General features: G+C 40.8%; 2 protein-coding genes across 4 annotated transcripts; one reads left to right on the top strand and one right to left on the bottom strand.

Annotated features, from left to right (window-relative positions):
• Positions 1-2,262: 2,262 nt before the first annotated feature.
• On the bottom strand, positions 2,263-19,861 carry LOC136424750 (elongation factor 1-alpha-like). 3 transcript variants are annotated; one of them, XM_066413396.1, is made up of 7 exons: positions 19,834-19,861; positions 18,382-18,549; positions 17,402-17,581; positions 17,112-17,279; positions 4,632-4,911; positions 3,976-4,232; positions 2,263-3,065 (listed from the first exon to the last, which is right to left on the bottom strand). In XM_066413396.1, the coding sequence occupies exons 2-7, from the start codon at positions 18,523-18,525 to the stop codon at positions 2,703-2,705; spliced, it is 1,392 nt and encodes a 463-aa protein (XP_066269493.1). In that variant the 5' UTR covers positions 18,526-18,549; positions 19,834-19,861; the 3' UTR covers positions 2,263-2,702. The 3 variants fall into 3 exon arrangements, with proteins under 3 accessions (XP_066269493.1, XP_066269492.1, XP_066269491.1); XM_066413395.1 differs by lacking the exons at positions 17,112-17,279; positions 17,402-17,581; positions 18,382-18,549; positions 19,834-19,861 and adding exons at positions 5,360-5,527; positions 6,507-6,686; positions 7,571-7,769; positions 9,431-9,519; XM_066413394.1 differs by lacking the exons at positions 17,112-17,279; positions 17,402-17,581; positions 18,382-18,549; positions 19,834-19,861 and adding exons at positions 5,360-5,527; positions 6,507-6,686; positions 7,571-7,769; positions 9,188-9,281.
• On the top strand, positions 9,935-14,153 carry LOC136424769 (small ribosomal subunit protein uS14m-like). The gene is made up of 3 exons (XM_066413424.1): positions 9,935-10,062; positions 12,790-12,969; positions 13,917-14,153. Exons 1-3 carry the CDS (start codon positions 9,985-9,987, stop codon positions 14,145-14,147), a joined length of 489 nt encoding a protein of 162 aa, XP_066269521.1. The 5' UTR covers positions 9,935-9,984; the 3' UTR covers positions 14,148-14,153.
• Positions 19,862-20,175: the final 314 nt, after the last annotated feature.

The raw sequence follows: 20,175 nt of genomic DNA, 5'->3' as shown, positions 1-20,175 counted from the left end.
GTGATTGAGGGAATTTATGCAGAATGAAAGAAAAATAAACAGTATTTGTAAGAATTGTTGACCTGAAAGAATTTGCAATACACAAATATTATGTGCTCCTCCTAACCTTTCTAGTCCGTCCATTTCTATACAGTAGGCAAAAACTGTAATATTGAACCATCACAGTGCCAAGGAAGTAAAAATTTGGGCACTCTAATGTTTCATTTTATTCCTTGAACCTATTTTTTCCTTAGTTAGTTTTAGTAAGTTGGATGGAGTATGGAAGGGGTCAAGATATAGCAGTTAGGCCACACCAAGTTGATTTCTTGGTTAACAGAATTTTTGAAAAAATTCTAGCTTGGAAAATCAACATGAAAACAGAATCTCAGGAAAGTTTGTACTTTGGTGCACACAATTTCAGGGAGTGAACAGGGTCAGGTGCAAGTTTTCACACCAGCTGTCTGTTTTAATCATGTCCTCGTGCTAAAATTTAAAAAAAAAAAAACTGTTAACCAAGAAATTGAATTGGTGTGGCCTTAGGGTGTAAGAAAATTTTCCTGCTTGAGACAATTTTTATTATTCAAATCAAGACGAAATCAGGACATTTCACCAAGATGTTTCCCTTTCAGACGATTCGCAGATACATCTTCAACTGGTCATTAAATATTAGTTTGTATACTAATCACTGTAGCTAAATTAAGTTTATCGGTAGGGTTAGGATTGAGGTTTTCTAGATTGCAAGACCTCTTAGCGGCGAATCCTCTAGAAACTTTGGAGACTTAACATGACAGGTTGGCAAATGCCACACTGCTTGACATTTGATTGTCAACTTTCTGAAGTTTTGTTCTCATTCATCTTGAAATGTCATACCAGAATATGCTTTGTTCTCCAAATAAAGGAAGAGAACACTATACTAGTTTGTTATTTTCTTTGTGCTGATGTAGACACTATGGTTAGCTTAGGCCCTTTACCAGTGGGAACTGAATTCTAAATCTTAGCTACTGTTTCTACATAAGGCCACACCAATTTTTTTGTTGTTGCTTCTCCAAAAGCCTCTCCTGTTTTTCCCATTTTGAAAAAAAAGAAGAAAACATTGGGTCTCTATTCCCATTCACAAATTTTTACTGTAAAACCCAATAGCCACCAAAATAGATTATAAAGGCCTGCACATAACTAAAAAATGTGGTCACATTTTATCATAAGTTATAATTTGTCATTAAAATTATTTCTCAATATCCAAATATTACATGGCAAAAGGTAATTTTGTTACTGAAACTTGAATAATCCTTCTTCTTTATGTCATGTAAACCCTTATCTTCACCCCAGACTATTTGCAAAAAATGTTATTAATTTTTTTTCACCCTGTCGCTCCAATTTTTTCTGAAAAAAATCTGAGAATCAACAAATAAAATTGGTGTGGCCTAACCTGATCTTTTCCCCTCAAGCTACTCAATCTCCTCCTTGCCAGTTTTATTTCTTAATTGTGACCTGGGCTGGCTCCATCTGTAACTTTTTTTCTGTCCAATTCATTACTTGGGAGCACATGTTGTTAATTTTCATTGTTAAATCTGTCATTTTAAGCTGACAAAAAATTCATTTTCATCAACTTCATGTCACAGTTAAAGGCATCCAGAGCATTTTATGAGGCTTGAAACTTGATTAAAAAAACTCCAATTTCTTGTCATTCCTACACATAGTAAGTTTCAATAACACTATACCATTACATATCAACATTGAAGGAGCAAAGATACGATGTAGTTGTGTGGTGAGAACTGATAGAAAACCCAAGCCCTAATAGACTGATCCTGACTGTCCATCACAATTGGCGGTTCGACCAATGAGAGAGTGACTGCATGTCCGTCAAATATTTGCATTTTTATGTTTTGATTTTGCATTTCTACGTTTTGACGGAGGTGGGCGGGCTATGGTACCGGTCTATTTACACTAGGCGCGTGAAACTCAAAGATCACCATGTAGCTTATTTTTGTGCCGCTTTTGATAAGAAATTTGTGCGCAATCGTGGTAAACAGTGGCATTAAATGTCAATTTTATTAAGATTACAGCAAGTAGAATATTTCCAGATTTCAAGCCTCATAAATTGCTCTGGGTGCCTTTAAGATTTTTTGGACGGATGAGGTGAAGTTTTGTCGGTCCTCACAAGCAAATATCCATCCCGGGATGGAGGGACGGGTCCTGGAGACAGCCATGGTTGTCAGATTCAGTGCAAGATGAACTAATCTTAGAGTATAAAGCTTATCTATTCAAAGAAAGGAAAACAGGGAGTGTTGTCACTGATTGTTTTATTCTGCCAGCATGTTACAGAAACATTTCTAAACCAAGGTCAAACAGAACACGTTCATTTTTACAAGTAAAAACAGAATGGTGTACTGTAAAATGACTTAGTAAATAAATAAATAAATAGACTCGGCGCCATCTGGTTGACTTCGTTTTTTCGTATTCCACAATGGCATCAAAACGTATGCCCTTTTTTGGCATAGGTGTAAACAGCTTTGAAATCATGGGGACCTTTTTGGTATTGTTCTCGCGGCCCCACTTTTCCTGCGGAAGTGTTTCCAATGAAGCTTACGACTATGGAGTAACCAGATGAGTGCCGAAACAAACGTTGCAGAGTTGAAACGCGCGGCTCCTGATTTCAAGTTGACAGTCTCTAGTGCGGTCGTGTCCCTGGCGACGATGAAGGGTGGAGCGAGGTAAAGCGACCATCACTTCTTCTTCCCGCCGACAGCCTTCTGGGCGGCCTTGGTGGTCTTCCCGGTTTTCTCCGTCTTGACCACTGCCTTGATGACGCCAACCGCCACGGTCTGCTTCATGTCGCGCACGGCGAAACGACCCAGGGGTGCGTAGGAAGCGAAGGCCTCCACGCACATGGGCTTGGACGGGATCATCTGAACGATAGCGGCGTCGCCAGACTTGACGGACTTTGGGTTCTCTTCCAGCTTCTTGCCGGAACGACGGTCACACTTTTCCTTGAGTTCGGCGAACTTGCAGGCGATGTGGGCGGTGTGGCAGTCCAGCACGGGCGCGTAGCCTGCCTGGATCTGGCCTGGATGGTTCAGCACAATTACCTGGGAATAGAAAATGACACCAAGTTAGTCATATACTTGTACATGGCATTTAAGGAAGGGTTTTTCTGCTCTGATCATGTGCTCCCTCACTCAAAATAACAGATTCTCTGACAAGCATAAAATTCAGACTGTCTAGGGAGGTCACATGTGGCCACAGTCTTCAACTGTGACCTGTCTGACAATAATTTCTTGTGTCTAGAAACCTTAGAATCCCTCGCACACCCATGCAATTTTTTTTTCTGGAAAAACCTGATACAAATTCATGAACTTCTACAGAGCTTTTATTTTGTGTTAGTAGGGAAAAGCAGTGTTTTAAATTCACACTTCTGTAGCACTACAGTAGTAATGCAATGGCAATGCATACTGTAATTCTTGTTTCTTTCACTGTAACTTTATATTCACTGTTTTCATGCTCACCTCAGGCTCTGTACCGTGAACTTATCATCACCGTGAAAAACCTGTTGTTATTATTCATGATTCCTTCACACATCCGTTCTGAAAATCACTTGTCGCCACCGTGAAGTTAAAGTTCAGTGAAAATGTGCATTTTCCTTACACCGTGAAATTTTGCTACCGTGAAGATAAAGTGAATTACAGTATTCGCGTCATGGATTTGCAGTGGTGAGGTCACCACAAAAATAGAACCACTACCAAGTTTTCAGATTTAAAGCATTTGCATACCAGACAGCAATGGTTACATGGTACATATCTGTATGCTTGCTTCCTTTGTCCCTGGGAAAGAACTGCTACAATCATCTGTCTAGCTGCTTCGATACCCATACCAGTTTTCGCTGTTTTACAATCGGAAATGATAATGATTTTGGGTGCACACTTACCAAACCATGATGCAAAAGAACTAGAAGATTTACAATCAAAAAACAAAAGGGACTTAATCTGCCAGACCACAGACCTGTGCATCAAAGCTAGCAGCCTCCTTGGGGGGATCGTTCTTGCTGTCACCGGCCACGTATCCACGACGGATTTCCTTCACAGACACGTTCTTGACGTTGAAGCCGACGTTGTCTCCGGGCAGGGCCTCTGGCAGAGACTCGTGGTGCATCTCCACGGACTTGACCTCAGTGGTCAGGTTGACGGGGGCGAAGGTCACCACCATACCTGGCTTCAGGATACCGGTCTCCACGCGGCCGACAGGCACGGTTCCGATACCTGAAATACAAATTACATATCTGATTGAAATGAAGGATATACAGCTATGTTGCGCACTATTGATCACCATGTCACTGCAAAGGTCAGACTTGGGAGTGGCAGGAAGTAGAGTTCAGAGGTGATAGAACTAGTTATTTATCAGAGATGACATACAGAGGCTACTAGTTAACGGAGAGATATTGTTTTGGGTCCATCTTTGTGCAGTTTTATTCTCCATACACTAGTTATGTTCACTGTAGAGTTCAAAGAAGTGGTCAAGGGAAACATGTGATGTTAATCACAACCCTATCAGCATAATTTATGAACTGAAAGTAAACAAGACATACAAGAGACTCAAGGAAGTTTTAAAGTTTCAAGTGAAGCTGCTTGTAACTACGGGCTAATGTTCAGAGTACATACCGCCAATCTTGTACACATCCTGCAGGGGAAGACGAAGGGGCTTGTCGGTGGGCCTGGACGGAGGTTCGATGGCGTCCAGGGCCTGCATCAACGTCATCCCCGAGCTTTTCCCAGACTTGCGCTCGATGTTCCACCCCTTGAACCAGCTCATGTTGGTGGACGGCTCAATCATGTTGTCACCGTGCCAGCCAGAGATGGGCACGAAGGCGACGCCCTTGGGATTGTAGCCAATCTTCTTGATGTAAGCGCCCACTTCCTTGGTGATCTCACCGAAGCGAGCCTACAAACAAACGAAAACAGTTCAGACTGCCACCAAGGGAATGACTAGAAAGTCCAAAGTATGAAACTCTGATGCTACTTCCTTGCTTGAATCAGCGCCACATACATACATACATACATAATCATACTACAATGAGTTGAAGCATCTACAAAGTTCTGCTTCCAGTATTCTCGGTTGCACATCATTTCTGTCAGCGCCTCACAAGTACAAATGTACCAGAGACTAAGGCCCGTGCATATATTCAAGTCTATATGATTGAGTTGCGTATTAACTTTTTTTTGATTTAGGTAAAGTTTGCTAGGAAAACAATTGTTTTACTTTGACCAACCGTTGTGCAGCCTGGTTATCAAACCGAAAAAAGGGAGACTTCTTTCTCCGCAAACTTTACCTAAACCAAAGAAATGTCAATACGAACTTGACTATACACTCAAGTGTGAATGGGATTTACCTCAGAGTAGGGTGGCTCGGTGGAGTCCATCTTGTTTACTCCCACGATGAGCTGCTTGACACCCAGGGTGTAGGCCAGCAGGGCGTGCTCACGGGTCTGTCCGTTCTTGGAGATACCAGCCTCGAACTCACCGGTACCAGCAGCCACAATCAGCACGGCACAGTCAGCCTGCGAAAAATAAATAAAGATGTTTTACATACCATGACTCTTTATTCCTCGATCATTAAAAACTCTCTACCACACTGACTGTAGCCTGGAAACCATACCCTCGGTGGCTCCCCGATATCTCTACGGCGCTGGGAGTGACCCCCGCCCACCCAGACAGCTCAGGGTGATGGTTTACGGCCTTGGATTAGACTAGCTCGCCACACGGCGAAAGTAGGGTGGCAGTGGAAGTAGGGTGGCAGCGGAAGTAGAAAGGCAGCTAAGTAGACAGGCTATCAGTAACGGTTTAATAAAGCAGACTAGTACTGGGCCCGGTAATACTGTAATTCTCGGGCCTGCTGGGGGGGGGGGGTATAGTACAGTTTCACAGTTCACGGTAGCAAAATTTCACGGTGTAAGAATAATGGACATTTTCACTGAACTTTAACTTCACGGTGGCAGTAAGGGATTAACAGAAAGGATGTGTGGAGGAATCATAAATAGGTCTTTCACGGTGATGACAAGTTCACGGTCCAGCGGTGACAGTGAAAACAGTGAACTTAAAGTTACAGTGAAAGAAACAAGAACTACAGTACACCCCTAAGCCGACCCTTAGAGACTGGGACAAGGCTACACTGACTGCTTATACCACCAATTTAACTGTACTGTTCAACAGTGTTAGGGACGAACATTGAGCCACTAATGTAACTCCACTGCTCAAATTGTCAAGTTGTTGAAATTGTTCATGTATAAGTGAAACTTAACTTGGAGCCTTATCTTTATAATCTATTCATGCAAATTATTTTAAATTCGTAATATTATAGTTAATATCTAGTTAATGTTTTTGATATGTGAATTTTACAAATCATGAGCCCCTTGGTAAATGATGATGCATATTTCTATGAAATATCACATGCAAAGTCATGAGGAATAAAACTGAATCTGAAGTATTGCAAATTCAACTGATGAAAGCCTTTCCAAAGTTTAGCTAGGAGTGCATTACCTGTGAAGTTCCTGTGATCATGTTCTTGATGAAATCACGATGTCCGGGGGCATCAATGACAGTCACGTAGTACTTGGTAGTCTCGAACTTCCACAGGGCGATATCGATGGTGATACCACGTTCACGCTCGGCCTTCAGCTTGTCCAGCACCCAGGCGTACTTGAAGGAACCCTTGCCCATCTGTGAAGATAAAAAAGGCATTCATTCTTTTGCCACTTAGAAACATTTTTATCATCATCATCTAGGGGTGGGTACCGGTAGAGAAAATTCAGGTCCGGTCCAGGTCCAGGGGGTCAGGTCCAGGTCCGGACCTGCACCTGTACCTGATTATAGTAGTGTCGCAGTACATCATGATGATGATGATATTTTGGAGAGCGAGACACACGTAAAAGTCTCCAAACGTCATGTCTGGAACGATATAATTTCGTAGGTTTGCACTTTGTCTCAAAATTATAACTATACTCTCCTCGTCGTCTGTTTACTCATCCTTTAAGAGTTTCTAGATATGATTCACAGCTAACGTCTTCGAAAACGACTCATTAAATCTGCTGTTTTGTATTTTCTTAGACCAGTTATGTGGCCGCCTGCTGGTAGCCTGGTACTTTGAATTTTCTAATCGGTCCATAGGCCGGTCCACTGATTTTTTACGGACCGGTTTTTTTGGACCGGTCCATTAAGAAATACCGGTTTTGTACCGGTACACGGTACCGGTACTCACCCCTATCATCATCTCTCCATCATAACTTGTCCATTTTTCTATGCAGAGCTTTGTCAGTTGCATATACAATATACCTAAACCGGGCTGAGGTTTCCCCTTGTTGTGCGTGTGGCCACCTGTCAACCAATCAGAGAATCAGCTTTACCTTAAGATTATCATTAAGGCATTTCTCTGATTGGCTGACAGCTAGTTAGAGGCCAAGGCCACAAAAGCAGAAACCTCAGCCCTGTTTAGCAGAGCCCCCCTATGGCATATTGCAGGCTTGGCTCTGCATAGGAGACTGAACTTTTCAAGAACACTTTCTGATGTTTGATCCCAAATGAAATCTCAAACACAACTACCTTACCTCTTGGGCTTCCTTCTCGAACTTCTCAATGGTACGCTTGTCGATACCGCCACACTTGTAGATCAAGTGACCGGTTGAGGTGGACTTGCCGGAGTCGACATGGCCGATGACCACGATGTTGATATGAAGCTTTTCCTTGCCCATGTTGTCGGTTGTGGAGTCCGACTAGTCGGTTTGACTCGCTTAGAATCACAGCTCACTGCAGAATGCAACAGATGTCTAATTTCATTTGTGCTTCCTACACTGCATCTTGATTAGATTTACTCTGTCCACCAATCAAATTTAGCGCCTGTGCTTTTGAGAAACATATTTGACTCAGCTATATTTCGATTGGACAGCAAGGCTGAAAGAAAATTACTGTCAATGACAATGACCAATCAAATGATTATAGGTTAGACTGTTATATACTTCTATAGAATTAATCAACAGTATGCATAAAGAAAATTCAATAACAGATTTAACTTGTAACCAGCTTCTAGAAAGCTAGGTATTGCTATCAATGTATTCTTGGTTTCTAAAATTAAATTTTACATGCATGGACTTTTTCTATAAAAGACAGAAAAGAAAGTAAAGATGTTCATGCCATAAATGACGATATTGCAATCAAATGACATGCAGTTTAATGAAATTCTTAATATTAACCTTATTTCACACCCTCTACCCTTACCAAACAGAAAGAAGACAGAGAAAGACATTGTCGTGCAGGAATTGAGAGGAATTTAATCGGGATAAAGTGCCATGTGAATAAGGGGTAAAATGTTAATTGTTGGAAAACCTGCATTAGCATTCAACTAGCATTGCAGTTTTATGGACTTCTCTTGTGTTACATGTTGGTGGGGAGGGGGGCAATGAACGAAAATCTTTGAATTGAAGTCGTTTACTATTAGTCACCAAAAATACGCGAATGGGTGTGACATTTTATCTGTAGAAACATGTAAGCAGTGACAAAATGATTTGGCATTTCCAATGACTTTTTCTTCATCAATGTGAAAGATTGCGCAACCATGCCATCGAATTGAGTCATAGGGGGAGGCATGATCTAGAAAATTGTTTGAATGTTTGAATAAAATTACGACTTTGTCAACGTCATGCGTCAAAAGATTAGCTCGATTTAAAAGATAATATGGATTTATGTTTCTAATTGGGGTGGTAAAATTAGAAAGACAAATAGCCATCCCCGAACTTGACCTAAAAAAATGGTGTCATGTCATGAATAATCATAATCTTCCCTCCCATCATGGCGATCATGGCCCGTTATCTTTCCTTTAAAGAAATATCTCCTCATTTACTTCATTTAGAGGACTGAGATGCGATTTTCTTTGCCAAAATTCGTAGACTTTACATACACGATTGTGTAAAGCAATGTGGTCATTTGCTATTTGCATAGAGAGATGGGGACTTCCAAATTTGGATAGGGGACTAGACGGGAATGCCGACATGACATTTCGCGGGAAAAAATCAAAGAAATAATATTCCAGCATCCGGTACGACAAGTAGAGGAAAAGAGTGATATTTGTGCTCAATAAAATATGGAAAAAAAGAGAGAAGCCTACTGAAGAGATGGTTTCTAGCGAAAGACCGCCAGCAAAAGAATCTGAACGATTTCTCGGCACTTACAAATATTGCGACATACGGAGTCTAACATCGCTTCACCGTAGGCTGGCATCCGCAAACTCACGTTGCAATCGCAGGGCATCCTTATACGCTAAAAATCACAAAGAACACGCTAAAATCATGGGAAAATAAAACGCAGGTTACAGAGGCATCTAGCTACAATGCGTGCATTATCGGATGATCGGTATTGTTTGCGATACAGCTTGGATTGATATGCAAATATTTGAGGTAACGGTACGCACTCACCAGCGCCGCGCTAGGAGTAGAAGAGGCCGCCACTCCAGGGGTCAGATCAATTTATACGCCGCGTAGAGGGGTTTAAGTAATGACGTCATCTCAGCATTAACTCCCCTCCCTATACGACGTGATTGCGACATCACAATCACCGGTTTTTGCACTTTCCAAGCAAAAAATTCCGCAGGTTGTATCAATAATGTTTGATGATTTTAATATATTGACTAATTTTACATCTTGGAGCTAAATATTTGACTATGCAGGGGAGAAATGCGACCGTAAAATGATCACATGCGTGGTTTGCGACACTCCGGAAAATCTATTGATGGGAGCAAAGATATTTTAAAAAATAACTACTGCAATACAACTTCATCTTACACCATCATAGAGCAAAACGTAACTCAATTAAAGCAAATATAATCGATACCACTAAAATAAATAATCTTTTTTCCGTATTTTTAACACATTAGATACACCAAAATCTGTTAAAAATTGTCGTGCAAAGTCTTGGCCATCGCAGAAAATCATTCCTCCCCATAGATGTTGGTCGTGTGTCTGGAATAAAAATGGCCGCCTCAGGTTGTGTCTCGTTGCTGAGGGCAGGAAGAAGTTTGCTTACTTCCTCGCTTCAAGTCATTCCAAAGGTGGGCTTTAATGTATGCACAAAGATATAGAGGTAGTTGGGAAATAATTCTCATTGGTTGGTAGTTTTGGGGGATCTAGAAAGTAGCGTAATCGTTTGGTGGAGTTGGCCAGTTTTGCCCCCCTCCCCCTTTATTTGACCTCGTAATAGTTGCTCAGTCCCACCAAATGGACATGTGAGACAGTTGTCCTGAACTATCAATTTGATGTAAATAATTATCTCTGAATGTGTATTTTGAATTTACTTATATTTTGTTGAGTTGACCCAACGACAATATATTGTAGGTTGAAACCACAGGTGCTTCCTTGATAGTGTTATGAATAAATTCTAAACTCATTCAATCATAAAATTATTTACTCAATCATAAGGAAAAATGATTGATTACCACCAACTTAGCTAATGTAAATCTTTCACGGTGGCTTTATTTTCGCAGTTTCTGTGATGACCTGTCCTCTGCGAATTCATCACACTCTGAATATCTATTTATTTATTTATTTATTGATCTTTTAGGTGGCCCCTTCAGTTAACATTGTAACTGATTTATAATATGTCTATTTATTATAATATTTATAATTTGTAATATGTCTCCCTTTTACAACTGTACTACAGAATTGTTTTAACAGTGAATTTCAGACAAGACGAAAACGTTGTTTTCCTTCTACTGTAAAAATAAAAACACTTCAAATGTAGATGAATTTACAGTATTCTGGTGAAATCAATCACACCCGGGTTTTCCAGTGCTCTTTTGGAGAAGCCTGTATCTGGCTATTGAAGCGTCTCTCATTCCCAGATAAAAGTTGTTTTTTAACAATACTGTACTTGTTGTGTAGTTGTAGTGAATAAAAATACTCTTTTTTACACAACCAAGAGATTTATTCCACCGATGTTTCGGTGACCATCTGTCACCTTCTTCAGGGCAAGTCTGACTGGTTCACATAGTAATGCAGCACAGGTGTTGCTGCTTATACATAATAATGAGATGTATTCCCAAATGCAAGTATTTACATATGTAAAATCACAGGGGATGACATCACTATGCAGTCCCAAACATACTGAAGTGTAACACATACACAACTAGAGTTCCACGACCTCATACCTTCGCCAAATGATTTTAAGCATTGTGACTGACGTATTAGGAGTGTTTCTCATCAATTATAAATCATAACAGTTGATTGTCTTAAAATATGACATGTCCAAAGTATGAGCTTAACAAAGTATGAGCTTAACAAAGAAGGTGATGCTAATATTGATCATCAATTATGCAAATGAGGCCCTTATCAGCATAATTTGATTCAACGATGTTCACATTCACATAAATTCCCGATGCCACAAAAAAAGTATTAAATGCATGAAATTTCCGTCATTTACCAGTATGGAATTATAGTAGTTTCTCATTTAAGTATGCAAATTAGGCCCACATTTGCATATTTTCTATCTTCAACATTCCTCTCTTCCTCAGTTACAATTTGAATAGTCATATCATGGCACAAAGCAGATTTTTAAAGTTGCCTCATTAATTATGCAAATTAGACTCTGATTTGCATAATTATCGGCCAATCATTCTAAGCATCACACAAGCTATCGACATACCAAAAATCATGACCATCCATCAAGGCCATCTTGAGTTATAGTATTTTCTCATTAATTATGCAAATGAGGTCTTCATTTACATAGTTCATATCAATTAATATTTCTCTCTTCCTCACTTACATATGTCACATGTTTCAGAGTCCTATCATGGAATTTGGCGGATGTATAAACTTTCCTCATTAATTATGCAAATTAGATACTGATTTGCATAAAAAGTATCTAATCATGTTCATCATCACTCAAGCTATCTACTTACCAAAAATCATTGCCATCCATCAAGCCCTTCTTGAGTTATTCCCTTTCAAAGTCAGATGCAAAACCTGCTCCTGCAGTTCCAAAAATGCCGCTAGGGGGCCCAAACCCATACCACTTACTCTCTGTCCAAAGAGCTATCTACCACTCAAAAATCAGTTCCATAGCATGTCCAGAACACGAGATATCAAAACAGGAAGTTCCGCTGCAGTACCATAACAAGCCGCTAGGGGACCCAAAATCTAATCATTTCCTAGTCTCATCAAGACCTACCCACCTACCAAATATCAAGACAATCCATCCAAGCCTTCTCGAGTTATGCTGTACATTACATACGTACACACATACATACAAACGCTACCCTCTGCATAACCTTCTCGGCGAAGGTAACTATCATTAGAAAAACAATGCAACGATTATCATCTATTTCGTAAGGATGCGGTCCCAAACGTGACTGAGTCTGTATCCCCCCTCATCATGGTTCATGACTGGAGCGGATTTCCTGATCCATACAGCCTATATATTGTCCTGTCCATCACCTTGGCCCCATCCCAGTCACAGTTGTTTCTCATGATGTGGTCTGTCACTGCTGATTTGTGCTGCATTGCTATGTGAACCAGTCAGAATTGCCTTGAAGAAGGTGACAGATGGTCACCGAAACGTTGGTGGAATAAATCTCTTGGTTGTGTAAAAAAGAGTCTTCTTATTTAGTCACTTACCAACCTGATGAAATTATTCAAGACTGCACTTGTAGTCTTTCGATGAAGGTTAGACAACCAGGTAATGTGACAAAACGTGGTGGATGCCACTGAAATGTCTGACTGTTTCCAAAACCTATCTAGTAACTAGTTGCTTGAGTAACTGTTTTCTTGCATGGCACTTGTAGTCATGCGGCGAGTGTGGGGGTCTGGACAGCGTGATGGCGCAGCAGGTTCGCTATCGTACCTGGCCGTGCCACATCATGGTACGGGACCTGAAGCGCCGGCGAATGGTGAAGCAGCTCGGACCGGACCGCCTACGCATCAACTCCCTGAGAAAGAACAACATTCTACCAAAGGACCTTCAGGTAAAATATTACAGGTTTGCGATAGCCAAACCAGTATGGTTCACATATGAATCTTAAGGGTGGTCCCTTCAGTTAACTGTGTAACTAATTCCAAAGGGAGCCCTTACAAAATCATAACAAATTAGGATACAAAAAAGAATGACTTAGCATAAATTGATCATCAAACAGAGTGTTTTTCCTTGATTTGAGTTATTAATTCACTTTAAGTTCACGGTAGCAAAATTTCACGGTGTACGAAAAATGGACATTTTCATGGTGGTACCAAGTGACTTGGAGAAAGGATGTGTGAAGGAATCATAAATAGGTTTTTCACTGTGATGATAAGTTCACGGTCCAGCGGTGACAGTGAAAACAGTGAACTTAAAGTTACAGTGAAAGAAACAAGAACTACAGTATTTGGCAATTTAGATTTTTTAAAGTGGTGCATGTTATGTTGAAGAAATCTCACACACAGAATGCAGGTGAGAAAGTCATAGTGATACTTTAATACTAGGAATACTTAATATTAGAATCTACATTTAAAACTGTTTCAAATCTATTCTTATGCTGGATTCTTTAAAAAGAAAAATTCTGAGAAGACCTTCTCTTCACAAATCTATTAGGATGTCTGTTAACTCTTTGACTTTTTGTCATATCACCCTTCCCTGAAAATATATTGGAATGTTTTAAAACTTAGGACTTGAGTTGTATATGTGTTTTAAAGATTTTTGTATCAATAAATGTTGGTGTCCCCATATGCATTCAATAATAGTGACTCAAGCATACATGTATTACGCCTCACTAGCAAGCTTTAGAATATTCTGTAGTATAACCTTCGATAACGTGAGAGTTACAGAAGTTTTCTAAACTTACAAAAATGAGCTGTGGTAGACAGAAATGCAAATAGGGACACCAAGATGGTGGCAAATGCACCAATGGCGTTGACTGTTGTATAATTAAACCTCCAGGAGCTAGCTGATAGACAGATAGCTGACATGCCATTGGACAGCAGCATCGTGAGGATTCACAACCGCTGCGTCATCACGTCACGTCCACGGGGAATCCTGAGTCGCTGGCGCCTCAGTCGCATCACGTGGAGAGAGCTTGCCGACTACAACTTAATGTCCGGGGTTACAAGGGCGTGCTGGGGGAATACCGGATACCCATTGAGAATTAAGAAGAGGAAGGTCTTATGGTGACCCTTTAATGATGCTGTGAACTGTTGCGTGATATTGAAATAAGAACGACTTACTAGGGAAGTTACAAGGGTGTTAAGCGCTTATTAGGGGTATTTGTAGAATTCTTGTGTCTTTTGGTTCAAACAAGGAGTTCAATACAAACTGTGTTTTTTTGCTTTGAAAGCCATATTGTGATTTTTGTTAGGCCTTGTTAGTTTCTGAATGATTGCTGAAATAAACAGGAAATGATGCACAGTTTTTTGATGGTATGTCAGAAAGCCTGGAACACATGCATAGAAGACCCTACATGTGCATTCAGATGAGAATCTAGTTATGAAATTATATATTCATATGAAATTATATATTCGTATGAAATTATTTATTCATATGAAATTATATATTTATATGAAATTATATATTAATATGAAATTATATATTCATATGAAATTATATATTCATGTGAAATAATATATTCATATGAAATTATGTATTCATATGAAATTATATATTCATATGAAATTATATATTCAAATGGCAGGGCTCGAAATTTATTTCAGGGAATATGTGCACTGGTACTCCTAACCTAAAAAGTTAGGTGCACAGACGGACTTTGGGGTGCACAACTAGCCTCTACCAGGCTCCGCCGGATGGCTGGAAAAATAGTAGAAATTGGCCGTAATAGAGTGAATAGTGTGCCAAGGGAGTTAGCTACGGAGGGAGTACATTCTGCCATTTAGCTACTTCGCACCTATTAGATAGCGATTAGTGGACATCAAACGAGATGCCGTGTCCCGACAGGCTCCGTCGATGGCAGAATGTACTCCCTCCGTAGCTAACTCCCTTGGCACACTATTCACTCTATTACGGCCAATTTCTACTATTTTTCCAGCCATCCGGCGGAGCCTGGTAGAGGCTAGTGCACAACATGATTTAAAGTAAAATGTCTGTAATTCTATAGCTAATTCCAAACAATACATAAAAGTACATCAAAGCTTATATTGCATTTTCTGATTTCATTTCAAGAACATTCTGCGTACTAGTGTTCAATATTACTGTTACCCTATAGCCATCACAAATACCTAGATGCATCAGTGCACCCAGTCCAAAAGTAGGGGCAGTGCACATGCACCTAGTATTTCGAGCCATTAAATTTTATCTCAAGTCAATGCCTTTATTTAGCTTCGAGATTATTCAACAGTAGTAGAGCAAAAAACATTTCTTCTATTAGTCGCATTTCAGATGTTTGAATGAGGGGTCTGTTTTGTTTCTGATGCAGACCAATGAAAGGCTATGAAGTTAGAGGTTTTAAGGTTATTGTTTTATACAAAAGTGACCTGACCTTTTTTTGTTCATCTATCCCACTAATCCTTGTATTCTCCCCCAGACACTTACGGAGGCTGAATGAATAGTCAGAAATTTTCAAAAGGATAAATGATTTGCAATTACAGATAGTTATCCACTAGCCTACCAGAAAAGGTTCAGTTTGTTCAGCCCCAAATAAGTGTTGCTTGCTGCTGTTATTTTATCCACCTCAGATAAAAGAAGTCAGAGTTTGCCAAAAGGTAAATAATTAACTAGAAGTCATCCACGAGCCTACCAGAAAAGAAGCACACAACAATGGAAGACGATGGTGACTTTTTACTCTGAGATACCCATGGAAGAAATCAAGGAAAATTCCATAATGGCGGTATCACAAATATACGTGAAACTTGTAGTCACGTTTACAGATTTTCTCTTTACTCCACCTTGTTACGATCCACGTCTTTAGACATATGTTAAAAGAAGGAACATATGATTTGCCAGTTTAGCAATTTAAAGAAGTTATAATTAAAACAGATGGTACCAGTGTACAGAGAAGTTGGTATAGACGAGGAGGCCATCTGTTCGATAGACACTTAACTAGAGTTAAGATCCTCACAGACAACGGTCAACTTAGCGGTGCCACTTTTCCTGCGGAAGTGCTTTCGATGAAGCCTTCGGCTATGGAATAACCAGCCAATGGCTGAAACAAAAGCTACGATTCTTAAACAAAATGCTTTTGGGTTGACCTTGTTGGAAGCTACTGTGTACATGTATCCATCCTTGGATGTGACTAAAGGTGGAGTAAAGTGCAGCGACCATCACTTCTTCTTGGCAGCACCGGCCTTCTGGGCAGCCTTGGTGGTCTTCCCGGCTTTATCTGTCTTCTTGATGCCGACAGCCACGGTCTGCTTCATGTCGCGCACGGCCGACTGGCACGGTTCCGATACCTGTTTATCAACAGAAAACTAGTCATGTTGAAATATAATTGATACAATTTCAACCAAAATGGTTGCCGTCTTCCAATCCCACAGCTGCCACCAGTGTAGGAAAGGATAGATGCTCACACTCTGGATGTCTGGTCAATAATAATAACAGGAACACTGGGTCCCTGCCCTTTATTGCGAACTAATCAGTAACAGATGTCCTACTCACTATGTGGTCTACAGTTACGATCTCCTACACAACCATAAAAGAAAGCTTTAGAAAAGATTAAAGTCGCTATATTCACCAGTTAGCAAAACTACAGCATTAATGTTCTGGACAGATCAGACTTATGCAAAAACGCATGACATCCACCTACCGCCGCTCTTGTACACATCCTGCAGGGGCAGACGGAGAGGCTTTTTAGTGGGTCTCTCGGGGGGCAGGATGGAGTCCATGGCCTCAAACAGGGTCTTGCCGCTGGCATTGCCCTGCTTGCGCTCGATGTTCCACCCCTTGTACCATCCCATCTTCTCGGAAGGCTCCAACATGTTGTCACCATGCCAGCCAGAGATGGGGACGAAGGCGACAGCCTTGGGGTTGTAGCCGACCTTCTTGAGGTAGTTTCCCACTTCCTTGCTGATCTCATGGAAGCGAGGCTGCAAGAGATTACTACTCAGTTAGTAAGGGATGAAAAGTGAAATTGAAGTTGAAATCACAGCCAAAATCTTGTCGAAGTTCTACCAGAGATGACAAACTTACCTCGGAGTAAGGGGGCTCGGTGGAGTCCATCTTGTTGACTCCCACGATGAGCTGCTTGACACCCAGGGTGTAGGCCAGCAGGGCGTGCTCACGGGTCTGTCCATTCTTGGAGATACCAGACTCGAACTCACCGACACCAGCAGCCACAATCAGCACAGCACAGTCAGCCTACGGAGAACAAACATGTTGAACACTACACTTGTACTGTCAAGTTCACTCACAAACTTACTATCCAGCCTAATAGACTAAATACATGAAAGCAAAAGAGATTGGCCAAATGGGTGCATTACCTGTGAAGTTCCTGTGATCATGTTCTTGATGAAATCACGATGTCCGGGGGCATCAATGACAGTCACGTAGTACTTGGTGGTCTCGAACATCCACAGAGCGATATCGATGGTGATTCCACGTTCACGCTCGGCCTTCAGCTTGTCCAGCACCCAGGCGTACTTGAAGGAGCCCTTGCCCATCTATGAAGATAAAAGAGGCATTCATTATTTTTTTCACCAAGAAAACACTGTCTCTTTTCATTATCATCTCTTCATCATAATTTGTAAATGCCTATGGTGAGCTATATAAGTAATCTCCAAGCAGATCTACACGGGGCGCCGAAAATCGTATATGCTACCCAGAGAAGCTCCAGTCAGCCAGATAAGCTCCAGTCAGCCCCGTAGGATCTGTGCCATGTCTACGGGGCTGACTGGCGCTATATGGCTGACTGGAGCTTCTCTGGCTAGCATATACGATTTTCGGCGCCCCGTGTAGATCTGCTTGGGGATTACTATATAAGAATATACCGCCGATCGCTGAAACAATACGGCAAAGGAGACTACGTTTTGTAGGTCACTGCTGGAGAAAAAAAGAAGTGGTAGTGCACAAACTTCTATTGTGGAACCCGAATCATGGAAACAGAAACCGTGGGAGACCACATATGACATATATTAAAAAACTTGGAGCCGACAGCGGTTTAGACCTACACCAACTGCCTGCAGCGATGGACGACAGAGTGTTATGGCGACAACTGGTCACAAGATGACCTCGACGGAGTGAGTGAGTGCTAAACTGGACTGAGGTTTCCACTTTTGTTGATGTGGCCTCTAACCAGCTGTCAGCCAATTAGAGAGTCACTAAAATTATTTCTTTAGCTAGGTAAAGACAATTCTCTGATAGGCTGATAAGGTACATTGTATAGGAGAACGAACTTGTCATGAACACTTTCTAATAACCAATCCCAAATATGGCAAATAAATCTCAAACACAACGACCTTACCTCAGCGGCTTCCTTCTCGAACTTCTCAATGGTACGCTTGTCGATACCGCCACACTTGTAGATCAAGTGACCGGTGGAGGTGGACTTGCCGGAGTCGACATGGCCGATGACCACGATGTTAATATGAATCTTTTCCTTCGGCATGTTGTTGGTGACTAGATTCCACTCCTGATGTTAAACAGGTAAAGAAAATCATTCAGTCCGCTGAATTATACTTAAGGCCATATTGATTTGATTTTCGATACATATTCGCTATATTATTCCATATGGATCTTCTGGGAAACCCAAAACTGATGCAAGCGTGTGAAAAAAAAAATTTCAGCAAAAGAAAATGTTGCCTTCATCATGAAATCTACGTGGTCAGAAGAGTTAGGCAAATGCTACCGAATGATAGATTTTTCATTTTTGTTGTTTCGTATCTTCTGTCTTTGGAATTGACTTGGGCATTCTACGATATTAATATCTGTTTCTTGTATTTTTTGTAGCTTTGGCGGGAAATGTAGGTCATAGACCAAATTACACTACGTCTTATTGACTAGCAATGATGTAATAGACTTTTGTAGTAGCGACATCAGCGTCCAGTAATGGTTCTGCTGGTAACGCTATTCCCCGGAAATTGGACTTTACTAAAGTGCCACATATCCTCTTTTCAACGAGGTGTTAAATACCAAGAAACGTTACTGTTTAAGAAAGTTGTGTATTAACAAAGAAACAGAGATTGCAACAAAAATTCGGTGGCCTAACCGCCGGTGGTCGAAAAGGCGAGCACGAGCACGTGGCGTCACCCGAAAAGGTTTTCCTAATTTTTTGCCTTTTCTGGGTTCAGAATTATACAGATTCTATCAGTTGGTGTTAAAAAGCCAGGAAAATTATGATTCTCTTCAACATAAATGCTAATTGAGGTCAAATTCCTTTGTCAAAAATTGCGCAATTTTCCTTCTCTCTTTCAGACCCAGGCAGTCGGTAAACGTTAAAATTTCTAAATTTGTGGGGGAAAAACAACATTTTTTTTCCACATAGTATTTTGTGAACCCCTGGATGACTTTTTCCCAAGTATCGGAGAAAAATAGAACCCGTAATACGGTATTGTGCAATTCTACGACACCCAGTCTGTCGAATTTAAACCCACTTGGCCTATTTAAAGAATAAGTATTTCTGTCCCAAAAATAACCCCAAAACTTACTAAAGTAAAAGTGGAAACGCACCACAAGTCGTAGAAACAGATGAAAACCATCATTGTGATGTATTACGAAATTTTGGCCAATTTCATTCAGACCTCCGTCGCTAAAGAATGCTTCCAAAATGGCGGCGCTGAAAATTCCTTACCGGAACCTTTTTCCACATTTTGAAGCACGATTTGCGGTCAAATGTTTCGGCCAAAATAGCCAATGTTAACCTCGGTAGCACCGTGAACATCTGCTTAGAAAGTTCTGAGGAAAAATTGCAACTTACTTTTTTTTTGTCGTGAAAGACGGCAAGCCGTGTGGACTATGTCTAGTGTCGTCTGAACGCAAGCAGATCTCGGTTGAAAAGGAGGACCCCACCCTTTCTTCTTGCCTTCATTGACCTTCACTGGCTGTCAAACTCCAAAAAAAATTAAACCTGCATGTAAGACCACAGCAAGTGAATTCTATGGATGACATCCTCCGCAGACTCAATAATTAATGAGATACTGTCAGGTACTGTTACGGGCTTGGAGACGCCGTCTACCGTTGTACAATCACACTCTTTTGTTTCTTGCTATTGTCATGCTTACAAACAATCGATATCGGTGCCTCTGACATACGTTAATCT

Source organism: Branchiostoma lanceolatum, chromosome 18 (assembly GCF_035083965.1).
Source record: "Branchiostoma lanceolatum isolate klBraLanc5 chromosome 18, klBraLanc5.hap2, whole genome shotgun sequence".
In the NCBI taxonomy this organism is placed as follows: Eukaryota; Metazoa; Chordata; class Leptocardii; order Amphioxiformes; family Branchiostomatidae; genus Branchiostoma; species Branchiostoma lanceolatum.
The sequence above is the reverse complement of the archived record's forward strand: the minus strand, read 5'-3'. Positions and strand labels throughout refer to the sequence as shown.